The sequence below is a fragment of the Bufo gargarizans genome, chromosome 6, assembly GCF_014858855.1.
Source record: "Bufo gargarizans isolate SCDJY-AF-19 chromosome 6, ASM1485885v1, whole genome shotgun sequence".
Classification (NCBI taxonomy): domain Eukaryota; kingdom Metazoa; phylum Chordata; class Amphibia; order Anura; family Bufonidae; genus Bufo; species Bufo gargarizans.
In genome coordinates, this window is record NC_058085.1 from 336,857 (window position 1) to 353,036 (window position 16,180).

General features: G+C 48.9%; 1 protein-coding gene across 1 annotated transcript; it reads right to left on the reverse strand.

Annotated features, from left to right (window-relative positions):
- Positions 1-5,373: 5,373 nt before the first annotated feature.
- Positions 5,374-12,028, reverse strand: UBE2C (ubiquitin conjugating enzyme E2 C). Its single transcript, XM_044298162.1, has 6 exons — positions 11,841-12,028; positions 11,733-11,760; positions 11,572-11,658; positions 9,026-9,230; positions 6,702-6,761; positions 5,374-5,532 (listed from the first exon to the last, which is right to left on the reverse strand). The coding sequence occupies exons 1-6, from the start codon at positions 11,936-11,938 to the stop codon at positions 5,474-5,476; spliced, it is 537 nt and encodes a 178-aa protein (XP_044154097.1). The 5' UTR covers positions 11,939-12,028; the 3' UTR covers positions 5,374-5,473.
- Between the last annotated feature and the right edge of the window lie 4,152 nt (positions 12,029-16,180).

Below are 16,180 nucleotides of genomic sequence, written 5' to 3' on the forward strand. Positions count from 1 at the left end.
GGTATGTGGGGAACTCCAAGTAGCTGCCCTACAAATCTGGGCTAAAGACACATTAGCCCTTTCCGCCCATGAGGTAGACACTGACCGAGTGGAATGGGCCCCAAACCCGGAAGGAGGGGAAAGACCCAAGGAGATGTAAGCCTTCGTTATGGCCTTCTTCACCCACCTGGCAATAACCCCGCAGGATGCTTTTTTACCCCTATTCCCCCCTAAAAACTGGACAAGAAGGTTCTCGTCTTTCCTCCATGAAGCCGTAGCATCAAGGTATACTAACAGGCATCTTTTAACATCCAAGCAGTGAAAGCTTTTTTCCCTACTATTGGAAGGGTTAGGGAAGAAAGAAGGTAGCACTATGTCCTGGCTCCTGTGAAAATCCGAGACCACCTTGGGAAGGAAGGAGGGCAGGGGCCTGATTACTACCTGATTGTCCTGTATGACAGTATAAGGTGGATGTGCTGAGAAGGCCTGGATCTCAGAGATCCTCCTAGCAGAGGTAATTGCCAGGAGAAAGGCCATTTTAATGGTCAGGATGTCAATTGGGATCTCTAACAAGGGCTCAAATGGTTTATCGGTTAGGGCTGTCAAGACCCTGTTCAGGTCCCATGGGGGGGAAAGGGGTCTTACAGAAGGATGGATTCTGGCCGCGGCAGAAAGAAAACGTTTGACCCAAGGATGGACTGCTAACTGGTAGTCGAAAAAATAGCTCAAAGCCGACACCTGTACTTTTAGGGTGGAGGCCTTGAGTCCCTTGTCTAAACCTGCCTGTAAAAAGTCCAAGACTTTAGGTATTTCTGGAGGGCTAAATGGATCGGGGCTAGACCCTAGAAAGGAAGCAAAGATATTCCAAACTCTATTATAGTTCCTGGCTGTTGTAGCTTTCCTGCCGCCTAGAAGGGTGGAAACAACTCTGTTAGAAAGCCCTCTCCTCAACCAGATGTCCCTGTCAGACTCCTCACTGCCAGCTGGAGAGTCTCCGGATTGGGATGGCATACTGGTCCCTGGGAAAGGAGGTCCTCCCTGGGAGGGATCATCCAGGGGGGGCCTCTGGCTAGATTTAACAGGGTGGAGTACCAGATTCTTTTGGGCCATTTCGGGGCTACCAGGATTATAGAGGCTCCTTCCCTCCGCACCTTCTTCAGCACCTGTGGAATTAGAGACATAGGTGGGAAGGCGTAGCCGCGTTCCCGGCTCCAGTCCTGGGCCAGACTGTCCACCCCTGTAGGATTCTCTGTGTGATTTAAAGAGAAAAAACTCTCCATCTTCCTGTTCTTCCGGGTAGCAAAGAGGTCTATAGTTGGGGCCCCATACTTTAAGACAATCTGGGAAAAAACTTCTCCGTTCAGACTCCACTCTGCCTGGTTGAGTTCCACTCGGCTCAAGAAGTCAGCCACCGTGTTCTCTTTTCCCTTCAGATGTACTGCTGATAGGAGCAGGTTCCTGTCTTCTGCTATTTGGAAAATTTCCTGGCAGAGGAAGATTAGGGATGGTATCTTTGTTCCGCCCTGATGATTTATGTAGGCCACTGTCGTCGAATTGTCCGAGTAAAAGACCAGTTTTTTGTTTAAGACATCTGGAACTGCCACTCTTAGAACCCTTTCTACTGCCTTGAGCTCCTTGTAATTTGACGTGCAGGCTCTGGTTCTTAAATCCGATCTTCCCTGCCAGTAATTCCCATCTGAATGAGCCTCCCAACCCCACGAACTGGCGTCTGTTGTTATCTGTGTGGGTTCTATGAAGGACCAGGGCATTCCTGCCGAAAGATTCTTCTCGGATGTCCACCATAGAAGGGAATACCTTGCTCTGGAGGAGAGATGAAATTTTTCCTCTAGCGTCTGTGGGAGACCATTCCATGTCTTTAAGATATCCCACTGTAACGATCTTGTGTGAATCTGAGCAAACGGTACGGCGGGAATCGTGGCCGTCAGGTGCCCCAATACTGTCATCGCCTTCCTGATGGAGCATCGGAAGGAGCGGAAAAGGATCCAAACATGTTCTTTTATTGCAACTACCTTCTTTTGAGGAAGGAATGTTTTCTGAGCCGTGGAGTCTAGCTGCATCCCTAGAAATATGCAATTTTGAGAGGGGGTTAGGCAAGATTTTTCTCGATTGACCTTCCATCCCAGATCCTTCAATAGAGAACACGCCAGGACAAGATCCGTCTGTAACTGTACCTTTGTCTGGGCTATGAACAAAAAGTCATCCAGATAGGGTACTAACACTACCCTGGACAATCGGAGGAATGCCACCATCTCCGCCACAACTTTTGTAAAAATTCTCGGGGCTTGTGAGACCCCAAACGGGAGGGCCCTGTACTGGAGATGCAGAAACTGGCCCCTCACTTGGACTGCCGTTCTCAAATACCTTTGGGAGGAGGGATGAATAGGGATGTGGTAATAAGCATCCTCTAAGTCTATACTTGCCATCCAGCAATCCTTGTATAGTAGGTCTATAGTTGTCTTTATCGTCTCCATCCGGAATCTTTTGTATTTCAGGAACTTGTTTAATTGTTTTAGATTTAAAATCATCCGAAAAGTCCCATTGGGTTTTCTTACCAGAAAGAGTGGGGAGTAATACCCCCTGCCCTCCTCTTCTTTTGGAACTTGACAAACGACTCCTTTGTCCAATAACAACTGAACCTCTGCCTCTAACACTGTGGATTTTAAGGGATCTTTCGGCGTTGGAGTGCAGGTGAAAAAATTTTGGGGATAGGAGAGAAATTCCAGCCTGAATCCCTCTGCTATCCCACCCAAAACCCATTTGTTCTGGGTTATCTTTGACCAGGCCGGGAGGAAGGAGGAGAGTCTTCCCCCAACCTGGGGACTGGCGTCATTGCTGCTTTCCTTCCTATCATAGGGCTTGCCCCTCTGTCTCCGAAAACTCTGCTGGGGCCTACAAAAAAAAGGGGGGCTTCTGAGGGACAGGAAATCCCCTTTTTTTATCAGAGGCCTTCTCCAGTATGTCATCTAAAGATGACCCAAATAACCTGTCGCCTTCACACGGAAGGGCACAGAGTCTGGCCTTGGATCCCTGGTCACCCTTCCAGGACCTAAGCCAGATAGCCCTTCTAGCCGCATTTGTCATAGCAGAGGCTCTGGCGGAAAAGCGCATCACATCGGTGGAGGCGTCCGTCAAAAAATCAGCTGCTTTTGAGAAGGAGGGGAGAGAGGCTAGGAGCTCTTCTCTAGGCCTTTTTTCTTTAAGGTGCGTTTCTAGCTGGTCGATCCATAGTCTCAGCGACCGGGAAACCCAAGTGGCTGCGACTGCCGGCCTGAGACAGGCGGCCGACGTCTCCCAAGCCCGTTTAAGATATATATCTGCTTTTTTATCTAATGGGTCCGAGAGACAGCCTAAATCATCGAAGGGGAGGGCAGACTTTTTTGCAATCTTGGCGACTGGTGCGTCCACCGTAGGGGCCCTATCCCAACTTGAGGACACTTTCTTCATAGGGGTACTTCCTTTTAACAGAGGAGGGTATGAAGAACTTTCTATCAGGATTCTTCCACTCCTTTTTAATAATCGCCTGCATGCTCTCATGTACCAAAAAAACTATGCTTTTTAGGGCCTAAAGCCTGATCCGCAACCGATCTGGTCTGCTTAATGTCCTCCAATTGCATAGTTGCTCGGACCGCTTTTAGTAACGGCTGCGTATCCTCAGGTGAAAAAAAGGACTTCCCTGAGTATTCCTCGTCCGAGGAGTCTGAATTACTGGAATCTAACTGTCCGGATTCTCTGGCTTCACTATCGGATGAGTCCATTTCCATACGATCATATTCCGTGGCTTTATCTGGGGATCTGGCACGGCCTTTACTGAACGCCCTGAAGGACGCTTTGATTAGGGACTTCATAGATCTTGTAAGGGTCTGGGACTGTTCCGCTACCAGCTTGTCTATACAAGCCGTGCACAGGGATTTCTGATAAGATGCAGATAGAGCCGTCTTACAGTCTGCACACTCCTTGTGCTTGGATTTGGAAGATGACTTTTTAGGAGGCTTGGGAATCTAAGATAGAAACACCTTATTAGCAAAAAAAGGAATGTTCTCACCCAGTGAATCTTCCTCTCCCCATCCTTAGGCCCAGTACCAGACTTGCAGGCCTCAAGGGGTCCAGCGCGTCCATCAGTAGGGTCCGACATGCTCCAGCTGGATCCTACTTCAGCACAAAACCTGTGCCCCGCTGGCTGCCTGCACCTGCTGCCGCATTTATAAGTTTAAAAGACGCGCCTCGGCCCTCACTTCCGGGTCCTGCGCGTCGGGAGAGAGCTCCGCCCCCCCAAGTCATCAGCCAGCCCCGCGCATGCGCATAAGCGTTTAGACGCGCGGGCGCCATCTTTAACACGTGGGGAGCCGCCTGAACACGGCCACAGCGGCTCCCCCAGGACCGGTAGCGAGTGCGGGCAGACATGTGGGGGAGCAGCTTCCGGCACGGCGACAGAACTACCGCTCCCCAGGGATAGGTCTTCCCACGGCCATGCCACAGACCCCCCCCCCCCCCCCCCCCCAGCGCTCTTCCTCGAGGTATGTCATGCAGCGATGCTTCTCAGGAACTCCCATCCGGAGGACAGGAAACCTGAACTGGTGTTGGGAGGAGGTGTGTCCCTTTTTATCTTCTCAGGTTTCCTGTCCTGATGGGAGGTCCTGAGTCGCACTGGGTGCCGTCATGGGTGAGGGGAAAAACACTTCCGTTTTGTTCCCATTCATTGGGAATGGGGACAAAACTGAATGAAACGGAATGCACGCCGGTCGGTTGAGTCCTTATCGCGGACAGAATAACGCTGCAAGCCATATGGACAATCACAATACATTAGTAAGTGCCTTGTATTAACTTACTCTACATAATAAATGCAACTTACTGAAGTGAAGACAACCCCTTTAACAATATTAAAACATTTATAGGAATCTGTCACCATCTTAGACTTGTTGTTATACACGAGTAGTACTGCAGATGAGGAGTCCAGTGCCCTGTTCCCCCACTAAACATTTAAGGCTGTGATGAAACACGCCATCAGGAATACTGTGCACGCACACACATCCCCTCCATTATGTTACAGCAGGTCACTGCAGCTTTGAGAGCTGACAGCGAGGGAACAAGGGACAGGAGGAAAATAAGGCGATCTGGGCTCCTTGTCTGCAGTTCTACTTCAATTACTGTAGATAGTCGTTCAGAATTGGTGACAGATTCTCTTTAATGGTGGTACAAAGCCATTAGAGGGTTTTCAGTGTCATACAGTCATAGGTCACGTTATGAAAAGCCAGTTTTTCTATTTGGGGGTGCACAGTAACAGGAGACCACCGCTTATATTAGGATGTAAAAATATTTTATTAAAGTACTCTTCCAACATTCCCAGTAAGACACATGTAAACAGAGCTGACCACAGACAGTTATAAAACCACTTTATTTGTACAATCAGACAACTAGTATTAAGTTAAGCATATATTACAGCAGTCATGTAGAGTGCAGGGCACACAGCGAGACGTCAGATGTCCTTCTCCTTCATCTGTTTCTTGTACTGCTCGTGTAGGTGTTTCTTGTACGCTAGAAGGAAAGCAGAGGCTGGTTACACAACAGGAAGTCTCGCCCCATCCATGGACAGCAACCTTGAAGGGTCACTAACTTTTCTGATATGTCAGACATATCAAAAAGTCTAGAATGGTGGGGGTTCTGAGCACCAAGACCCCCACCGATCCCTAGAACAAGGGAAGAGAAGTGCGCACACACAGCATGCTCTTTCCTCACTGCTGAGGATGGGAAGCGAGACTGGCCCATAGAGCGCTATGCACGTACTTCTCCCCCTCATCCTAGGGATCAGTGGAGGGTCTCCGTGCTCAGATCCCCCACCGATCTAAGCTTTTGATATGTTTGACATATCAATTGTTTTTGATAAGCAACCCTAGACAGACGAGGATACATGGTGCCATTGCTTCAACTTCGTTGCAGTTCTGGAATGTATTGGTTAACACTGGCAGCATTATGTCAGTGTTATCCAATACATTCCAGACCTCTAAGGGTTACATAGCATCATAAAGCAATATAATGCTATGCAACTCCGGCAGTGCTGGAAGTTCAGGACAGGAGCTGCGCTGAGTCTGGAGCGTAACATATGAGGTTGAATGGCCAGGATCGGCATGACCCCAGTCTGCTGTTTAGTCACAGCTCATGTGCTATCCCAGGGATCCTAATATAAATCCATTTACAGGTACGTATTGCACAAATGGACAGTTTATTGTCAGTGTGAACTAAGGAGTTAAACTGAGAAAGCACATCCCTGCCTGTGCAGTCTGCTGACTAAACTATATAAAACAGCAGAGATGGGGTGAGCCTTTTGGCAGCATTCACAAGTACATGCAGCATAGGCGGTCATGAAATTTTGATGCAGATTCAACTGCAAAGTTTAGACAATGCAGGTGGTCAGGGTTTTTAACAAACCTCATCCACTTACAATCTAAACAGCATACCCAGCAGATTATAAAGTCAGCAGCAAGCCCTGTTCCTGAAACGCTGCAGGTTTCAGCCATTGCAGTGTGTAAAACAGAGGGCAGGATTCCAGGCTGCCACCTGGACCATGTATTATCTATGGGACCTGGCTGGCTCTCCACAAAGATCTAGAGCCAGGGGCTATATAGATAAAGACAGTCATCGCTTGGGGAAGCTTGCGTGGTATTGGGGAACCCAAGCCGATATGGGGCAATGCTTATAGCACTTACCTGACTGGTTCTGCCAAAGTTCTGCCGCGTGTGGATTCAAGGGGCTCTCGTTATTGGGCTCTGAAGGAACATGAAGCACACAAGTTACAAAACACTCAAAAAAATCTGCCATTTAAAAAAATAAAATGATCTGAACGGATCAGCTGCCCAGGATAAAGGGGAATAAGTGTTATAACCACCTATGGGCACTGACCATAATAAAAAGTCTACTTGTACCCTGTCCAGGTCACATACCAGTAGAAACCAGTGACCTCACCCACTGCAGACATCTTCTGTCTAGGCAGATTACACAGTATAATCCAAGCGGCTTCTGTAGGTAACGGCTTCACTTTGCCTGCAGTCAAGTCATTCCTCAATGGTTACTACAGGACAAAACGTGAACCTTCCCATTCCAGGGACGCCTACACCCAACCCTTCAAAATGAGATGTGAGCAGCAGGTAAGGTATTCACTTCTGAAGGAGCTTTGTTCACTCTGCCCATTCAAATCATCTGTAAAGAGGTTTTCCAAAACTCAATACTTAATCACCTATCCACAGGCGTTGTTGGGGCAGGGACCGCAACCCACAAGAATGGGGACCCCACGAGTAGTGGCCACACAAAGGCTTTGAAAGGAGCAGCAATGCGTATGGTTCTAAGGCTACTTTCACACCTGCGTTTGGGCTTTCCGTTCAGGGCTCTCACAAGTGGTCCAAAACAGATCAGTTTTGCCCTAATGCATTCTGAATGGCAAAGGATCTGCTCAGAACACATTAGTTTGCCTCCGTTCAGTCACCATTCTGCTCTGGAGACATGCCTTCAGCATTTCTGTCCACCATGTGGTGCGGAGCAAGACGGATCCATCCTGATGCACAATTTAAGTCAATGGGGGGCGCATCCCTTTTATCTGACAATAGAAAATGGATCTGTCCCCCATGGCTATAGAAGACATAATACAACCAGATCCGTTCATGATGGATGCAGGCGGTTGTTTTATTGTAACGGAAGCGTTTTTGCAGATCCATGATCGATCTGCAAAAAAACGCTAGTGTAAAAGTAGCCTAAAATAAGGTGCTATGTGTCCTCTTAGGCCCAATTCGCATGACCAGGTCCGTTTGGTGTACTGCTGGCCATGTGAACCCCATAAACGAGTTTGCCGTCTGAAAGATACTGCCAAAGATAGGACATGTCCAATCTTTTGCACACGGCCGCACAGACTCAAAAGCACACAAAGCCCTTCTGTGTCAGTGCTGCAAAAGATAGTGTCCCAACTTGGGTTGCACCTTGCAGATCCACTGAAGTCAATGGGGTCAGCGATGTGGGATGCACAAGGCTGGCATCTTGTTGATCCATGGTGCGAATGGGGCCTCAGGCAAACAATTGCTTAAAACAGTTATATGACATTATCCACAGGATAGGGAATAACTATTAGATCAGCATCCGCTTGTGTGAAAGAGCCCTTAGATGAGGCAATGGAAGTCCCTACAAAGGTTTGTTTGAACACCTGTCTGTGCAAGAGGTCCTCATCTCCACCAGACCTGTAGAGACTGGATAAAGCAGAGGGGTGACCAGCACTCCACTGAGACTGGTGACATAGGACCCAGTCATTATGATAGTAGGGTCCTAATGGTCAGACCCCCAGCAATGGATAGGTGTTGTAAAGAGAAGATGGGAAAATCCTTTTAAAGTCTGCTCACCATTTTCTGCAGAAGCCCTGACCAGTCTCCACGCTGCTCTAGTTAGATGCATCCACACATTTATATTTAATAAATGAGTAAATTATTTAGAACAGCCAGACCAGCTGAATGTGTGTATAGGACAAAGTGCGGAAAGCAGTCAGGAAGGGACCCAGACCTGAAAAAGTTCTGATGGGTTACTTTGGGCAGCACAGACCTAGTTTTTATAGATGGTACTCGTCAGTCTGACAGCCACGCAAGGGAGGAGGGTCATACTGGGAACAATTTACTCCCATACGGGTGGGCTCAGTGGTTTTGTGGTGTTTCTGCACTGAAATAAAGTCTGCCTCCACAGAAACCATACATTTTAATGCTGTGCGGAGACAGGTTGCCGTACACCATTAAAACAAAAAAAAGTGTTAGAACGAAGCGACTTCTTTTCAATGTTATGAAGCTCGATTCACTCAACACTACCAGACAGTACAGGGAGGGTCAGGAGGGACCCAGGATTAATTAGGACAGGTGCTGCTGGGGATTGTATACCATTCTGTTTTCTTTTGGTAAGTGGCCAGCCAACCCCCTCTAAACCAGTGCACACCAGACAATATTTGTCATTTCTTCGATCAGAATGCGTTGGGTGTTACCAGTGCAATGGATGGAACAAACCTCACCTCCTAGTAGGCTCTGCAGAGAAAGCAGGATGGTTCTGACATCATATAACGCTGACCATTTGTCCTTTAGGATGTCCAAGCAGATGGTTCCATGGCTGTCCACGTTTGGGTGAAAGCACGGAGTGATAAATTTCACAGTGGGAGCGTTGTAGGGGTAGCCGCTTGGAAACTCCAAAGAGAGCTTGTATCTCAGATTCTCATAAACCTAGAAGAAAAAAAACAAAAAAAAACAAAAAAAAAAAAAAACATATATAATATATGATAGAAGACTTCTAAGGATCCTGCACTTCCAAGCGGAAGGTCTGTCGTGAGGGTGCAGCGCCAATCATGGATGAATTATGATCCAGGAATCCATATACTTTGAGTCTTTTTTATTTAACATGCTTACACTTTTTTTCATTCTCCTTAGGAGACTTGAACCTGCTATCGCTTGTACCATACACTGCAATACTTTGGAATTGCAGCGTTAAGGACTGCCAGTAAAACCCTACATCACAGCCCTGAAGGGTTCACACGGCCCTGGATGTCAATGACAACCGCTTGGAAACCAGTGATTGCACTGTGGCATCTGAGGGTCTTAAAGGGGTTGTCCAGTCTCAGGAGAGGCTGTCAATACCAGATCACCTATTTGAAGATCATGGCACCCATGTAAACCCCACTTCTGAGCATTTACCTGTGTGCCGTCTAGAGACTCTAGACTGTAGCAGCGGGATTACAGCTTCCCATCCAGGAGACGTGAATGAAGACCACTCTAATTACCCTCCATAATCCAGATGTGGTGCACACAAGTTCTGAAGAGGACACTGCGCTTCCACTGGCACCAGATGATTATGGGGGTGCAGGGAGTCAGAGCTCCACTGTTCTGATATTGATGAGGACAGGTCAGCAACACCATGAGACCAGACAACCCCCTTTAGGATACATTCACGCAAACCGCCCGCTAGGCCTGCACAATATATCGCCAAAGCAATCGCCAATTGGCAGACCCAAAAATGCTGCAATTATATTACCATATTTTTCGCTTTATAAGAAACTCCCCCCCCCCCCCCAAAATAAAGTGGGGGGGAAAATGGCAATGCGCCTTATAAAGCGATGGTTGACTTTTTACGTGGTTGACACAGCGCGGCCGGCGATACATCAGTTACAGTATGGGAAGGGAGGAGGGGCTGGAGGCAAGTCGTTATTTTAATGAACAAATGTTCTTCTATTTATCTGTTCAGTGCTATTAAGAAAATGGCAAGTTTTGTATTTTGTACTTTTGCAGTAATGCGAATATGTTAGTTTAGTAAAATGTGTTTTATTTTGAAAAACACTGCATTTCAGTTCTTGAGTTAAGCATAACTACATTTCTGCATTATCAGTAATTTGTGTGTGCTTTTGCCTTGAAAATCCAAGCAAATAGACCTCTAGCACAATTCCCTTAAAATATTGCATCGCATACCGTTATCGCAATTTTTAGGGCCCTAATTGCAATCGCACAAAATTCCCATATCGTGCAGCCCTACCACCCGCCGTGCACGGTCACCGGTAGTGTGAATCCCATATTGCGGCATGGACCCATGGACTTAAAGGTCAACAATCCACAATATAAGGCAAGAGATTGGACACCTCCTATTGTTTGCTGTGCGGAGGTACAGACCAAAATGCCCACTGAACCACTTCCGCTCCTCACTATCTTAAAGATTGCAGATCCATTCACGTCAATGGATCCACACAGCCAGTGCTTGTATCGCAGAACCTCCGTTTGCAGTCTGCAATCAGGGCACAGCCGGCCCACGATCATGTACCCTTAAAGGGGTTGTCTCATCACAGACAATAGGGGCATATCGCTAGGTTATGCTCCCAGTGTCTTACGGGTGCAGCACCTATATCAAGAACAGAGCCCTGCAAGGTGGTGACTGGAGGACTCTGGTCCGGCCACCACCTAGCCTGCTCACCATAGAAGTAAATGGGAGTGCACTGTGCATGACCAGCCACTGCTCCCATTCACTTCTATGGGCTATTTTCGGCAGCCCGAAAGAAAATGAATGTAGAGCGGCTGCACATGCACCCTTCACTTTCGGGCTTCCGTTCTCAATATAGGTGCGGGTCCCACACCTATAAGACAATGCGGGCATTTCCTAGCGATATGCCCCCATTGTCATGAGACAACCCCTTTAAGCAGTAGTCAGTGTGAACTCACAATCCCCATTCCCTTTAAAAAGGGGTTACCCAACCCCTGAAATGCCTCCCCCCCCATGCAGGACCAGAATAGGCATAGCTATGGATGGGAGAGAAAAGTGCAAAAAGCACATGTATATCACTGCCAGAAACACGGATATAGTCGTGTCGATGAGGCCCAACTCCTGACCCCCACCAGTCACATGTAAAGCTTCTCCATTGCAGAGCAGCTGAACAGGACAGAGCTGCAGTGAGGTGGTGTGACGTCACAGGGTCCAGACGCAGGCGCAGTGCGGGCCCCAGTACAGCAGAGGGTTACCTCTATAGATCAGAGCAGTATACGGTGGCCCACAAGGCTCAGTATAAATCATTACATAGCTCCTTACCGTCCCCGCGGCTCCGTCTATGGTTCCGATCCACTTGAAGAGGTTATCGGACTCCGGGAAGGCAGAGATGCCCTTATCTCCGGACATCTGCAGACAAGACACAGGCAGTCACCCTCCGTGCCCCCGGACAGCACCCCCACAACGCCCTGCACCCCACTCACCATCAGCGCCATGAGCTCCTGCTGCAGCCTGCAAGGGAACACAGCCATTATTACACCGCGGGCCGGACTAATGGTGCCCCCCGCCGGATGACAGGACCCCAGACTCACCGCTTCCCCACAGAGCCCCGCGCCGCCTGAGCTCCGGGCTCCATCCCTTTCCTGGCCGTGGCTGAAGACGCCGCCGGGTCTATGTTCTGGGAGGCCATTTGTGTAGGAAGTAAAGGGAGAGCCGTACGGGTGCAGCCAGCAGCTCTGCAGACGCTTCTCTTACTGAACCTACCGCCTTTGTTTGAATGGTTTAAACCCCACGCGCGTGAGCCAATCACCGCAGCGGGGGGGAATTTGATTCCACCAATCAGAGCCCGCTGTTTCGCCAGTCACTAAGGTGATCGATGGCTTGGCCTCCGAATGAACGTTTTAAAAGGGAAGCGAATGATTGGCTGCGGCTGCACCGCCCACTGCTCTGATTGGCGGAGAGGAGCGTCCGTCACGCAGCTGGCAAACTGATTAACACGTTCGATGCCGGAAATAACAGTACTGATTGTACAGTAGTCACTATTGGTTCGTGTAAAATTCCTATAAACCGCGAGCTTCAGGGCACGAGAAGGGGCACACTCTGTAAGGGTGGCTGCGCACACAGCCAAAGCAGGAAACAGACTTAAAGGGGTATGCCAGCTGTGACGAGTTATAGCTCAGTGGGGGTCCTACCACTGGGAACCCAAGATCGGGGACCCTCCTGTGGATAGGTTGTCACAACCGGAATACCCCTTTAAGCCAGTGGGGTTTTTGCTGGTGGAATTTGGCTGTAAAAACTCCCAGGCGGCATCGCTGACTCTGCCTCCCACCGTTTATAATGGGAGGATGCGGTTTATAGCCACGCCCGCCATGTCCGTTCTTAGTGCGCCGTCCGGATGGAGGGCGTCCACTCGCGGTTTAGCTCTGTTCAATGGGGCAAAACCTTGAGCAGGTTGACGTCATTCAAGCTGTGTGAACTAGCCCTTGTGCACATTTATGAAACTGTCTTTTTACGCTGGTCTTAGGCTACTTTCACACTTGCTGCAGTGTGATCCGGCGGGCAGTTCTGTCATCGGAACTGCCTGCCGGATCCGCCGATCTGCCGCAAAGCATTTGTGAGACGGATCCGGATGCGGATCCGTCTCACAAATGCATTGCAAGGACGAATCAGTCTCTCCGCTTGTCATGCAGACAGACGGATCCGTCTTGTATATTTTTTCACATTTTTACCAGTCTGGAAGGACGGATCCGGCATTCCGCTATTTAGAATGCTGGATCCGGGACTAATACATTCCTATGGGGAAAAATGCCAGTAGGTAAGTTTAGCATGGTATTTGCTGACCTGCTGCTCTCGGATCAATATGGTGCCACTGCTGCTGTTTTTTTTTTTTTTGCCAACTTCCAAAAATACGGGCCTAGCAACTTACAGTAAATGGGGATGCAGCCCAAATGACATTATATATCCGCTGCTCACAAAAAGTTAGGGATATTTGGCTTTCAGGTGAAATTTATGGAAAATGTAAAAACCGTTCACGCGACAGTGATACAGTACTGATCAAAAGTTTAAGACCACTTGAAAAATGGCAAAAAATCCTATTTAGCATGGCTGGATCTTAACAAGGTTCCAAGTAGAGCGTCAACATGCAACAAGAAGAAATGGGAGTGAGACAAAACATTTTTGGAGCATTCAATTAATTGAAAATAACGATTAAACTGAAACAGACTGTTTTTCAGCTGATCCAAATTTTAGGACCAAATGCCTTCAACCCCTTAAGGACTCGGCCCTATTTCACCTTAAGGACCAGGCCATTTTTTGCAAGTCTGACCAGTGTCACTTTAACCGCCTCCCGACCATGTAACACACGGAGGTGGTTGATTTATTCCTCCTGGACGCATCCGTTCGTCATCTCGCGAGACGCGAGATTTCGGACTGAGCCGGCCCGTGCATGCGCATCGCGGGCCGGAAAAATTACAGGCACCATTTCGTCACCAGCCTGCCAGCCAATGATCGCGGCTGGCAAGCTGATGATTTTTAAAAAATCCAATCAATGGCCAGATAACAGATCATATTAGTAAATATGATCTGTTATATGGCTGCCTGCTCCTCTGCTGGTTCTTTTCGTCGGTTGGATCCAGCAGAGGAGCAGGCTACACAGTGAGTACACCAACACTACACACTTAGCCCCAGATCACCCCCCTGAACCCCAATTAACCCTTTGATCGCCCCTTTCAATCACAAGTGAAAGGAAAAAAGTGATCAGTGTAAACTGTCACTTTTTTTTCACTGGTATTGACCGTTAGGTTTTAGGTATAGTTTAGGCCCCTTGGTTAGGTAGTTTAGGGATCGGTTAGCGCCCAGCCCACCGCACCGCAGTCCGTTATTCGCTGATTAGCGTATCGCTAATCAGCATTTGTACTTTTATAGTATCTCGAAGTGATCAAAACTGATCACGGTCAGATCTATAATTGTATTAGTGTCACTTTAGTTCGCCCTCCACCCAAAACGCAGTGTTTGCCCGATCAGGCCTGATCGGTCGCCCACACGTGCGTTCGCCCACACCCGCCCCACCGCAGTGACCAAAAATTATTATTTTTTTGATCACTGCACATTCACTTTACACGCGCTGCGGCGATAAAAGAAAATCAGTTTTGATATTTTTTATCAACCGCAGCGGCCTCCGGTACTTCGCTAGCCTCCCCTTTGTAAGACAGGCTTGCTTTTTTTCTTGGGTAGTCTCAGGGAATACCCCTAAATTTAGTAGCCCAAATGTCAAACAGGGGGTATTCCTCTGAAGAGGCCTACAGGCTTCTGACCCAGTTGGATGAGGAGTGGGAACCCTCATCTGATGAATCCAGCGGGTCAGAATACGAACCTGTAGAAAGCAGTGGCTCTCTGACCCAAAGTTCAGACGAGGAGGCTGAGGTCCCTGATAGCACCAGGCGTACCCGGCCCCGTGTCGCTAGACCACAGGTTGTGCAGGATCCGCTTCAAGGGCAGCAGAGTGGGGCTGGTGCTGTCGGATTACGTGGTGAGGCATACACCAGCAGCCCAGCCCTTCCTGGACCTAGTACCAGCACTGCCGTACAACATGGTGAAGTGGCGAGCACCAGAAGGGCAGTTGAAGCTGGTACGGTGGCACGTGCAGTAGTTACCCCGTCGCAGCCACCGCACAGACAGGCCCGTAGAGCCCCTAGAATCCCTGAGGTGCTGGCAAACCCTGATTGGCAGTCCCCAACTTCAGCCGCATCTGTAGTTCCCCCTTTCACCGCCCAGTCTGGAGTTCGGGTTGAGACAGCTCAGATCGGTTCGGCCCTGGGATTTTTTGAGCTGTTCTTGACTGCGGAGCTCTTAGACTTAGTTGTGGCAGAGACAAACCGGTATGCCACACAATTTATAACCGCCAACCCGGGAAGCTTTTATGCCCAGCCTTTCCAGTGGAAACCAGTCCAAGTTTCCGAATGTAAAATTTTTCTGGGCCTTCTCCTTAACATGGGTCTCATTAAAAAGTATGAATTGCGGTCATATTGGTCCACGAACCCAATTCATCACATGCCCATGTTCTCTGCTGCTATGTCCAGGACACGATTTGAGACCATCCTGCGTTTCCTGCACTTGAGGCTGGGTTCACACCTGAGCGTTTTACAGCGCGTTCCTACGCGCTGTAAAACGCTCAACAAGGAGAAACCAATGATTCCCTATGGGAATGGTTCACACTTGGCCGTTTTACAGCGCGTACGATCGCGCTGTAAAACGCCCGACGCTCCAAAAAGTACATGAGCGACTTTTGGGGCGTTTGTGGCCATAGGACACTGTAGTGAATCACACAAACGCGCGTCAAACGCGCGTTTACTATTACAAAAACGCGCATAAAAATGCGCGTCAAAAACGCGCGTAAAACGCGCGTTTGCGCAACGCTCAAGTGTGAACCCAGCCTTAGCGACAACACCACCTCCCGTCCCAGAGGCCACCCAGCTTTTGACCGGCTCCACAAAATTCGGCCCCTCATAGACCATTTCAACCAGAAATTTGCAGATTTGTATACCCCAGAGCAAAACATCTGCGTAGACGAGTCCCTGATACATGTTACCGGGCGCCTTGGCTTCAAACAATACATCCCAAGCAAGCGCGCCCGGTTTGGGGTCAAATTGTATAAGCTCTGTGAAAGGGCCACAGGCTATACCCACAAATTTCGTGTCTATGAGGGAAAAGATCAGACCCTGGAGCCGGTCGGTTGCCCTGACTACCTGGGGAGCAGTGGGAAGACAGTCTGGGACCTGGTGTCACCCTTATTCGGCAAGGGGTGCCATCTTTATGTGGACAATTTCTACACAAGTGTGGCCCTCTTCAGGCATTTGTTTCTAGAACAGATTGGCGCCTGTGGTACCGCGCGAACTAGTCGCGCGGGCTTCCCCCAACGGCTCGTTACCACCCG

What these genes read in the sequence shown, in the direction of transcription:
- UBE2C (XM_044298162.1), bottom strand. Translation starts at nt 11,938, where the DNA reads ATGGCCTCCCAGAACATAGACCCGGCGGCGTCTTCAGCCACGGCCAGG. An exon ending in CGGGGCTCTGTGGGGAAGCG is followed by an intron (nt 11,761 to 11,840) that starts GTGAGTCTGGGG and finishes GTTCCCTTGCAG; the next exon opens with GCTGCAGCAGGAGCTCATGG. An exon ending in AGGAGCTCATGGCGCTGATG is followed by an intron (nt 11,659 to 11,732) that starts GTGAGTGGGGTG and finishes TCTTGTCTGCAG; the next exon opens with ATGTCCGGAGATAAGGGCAT.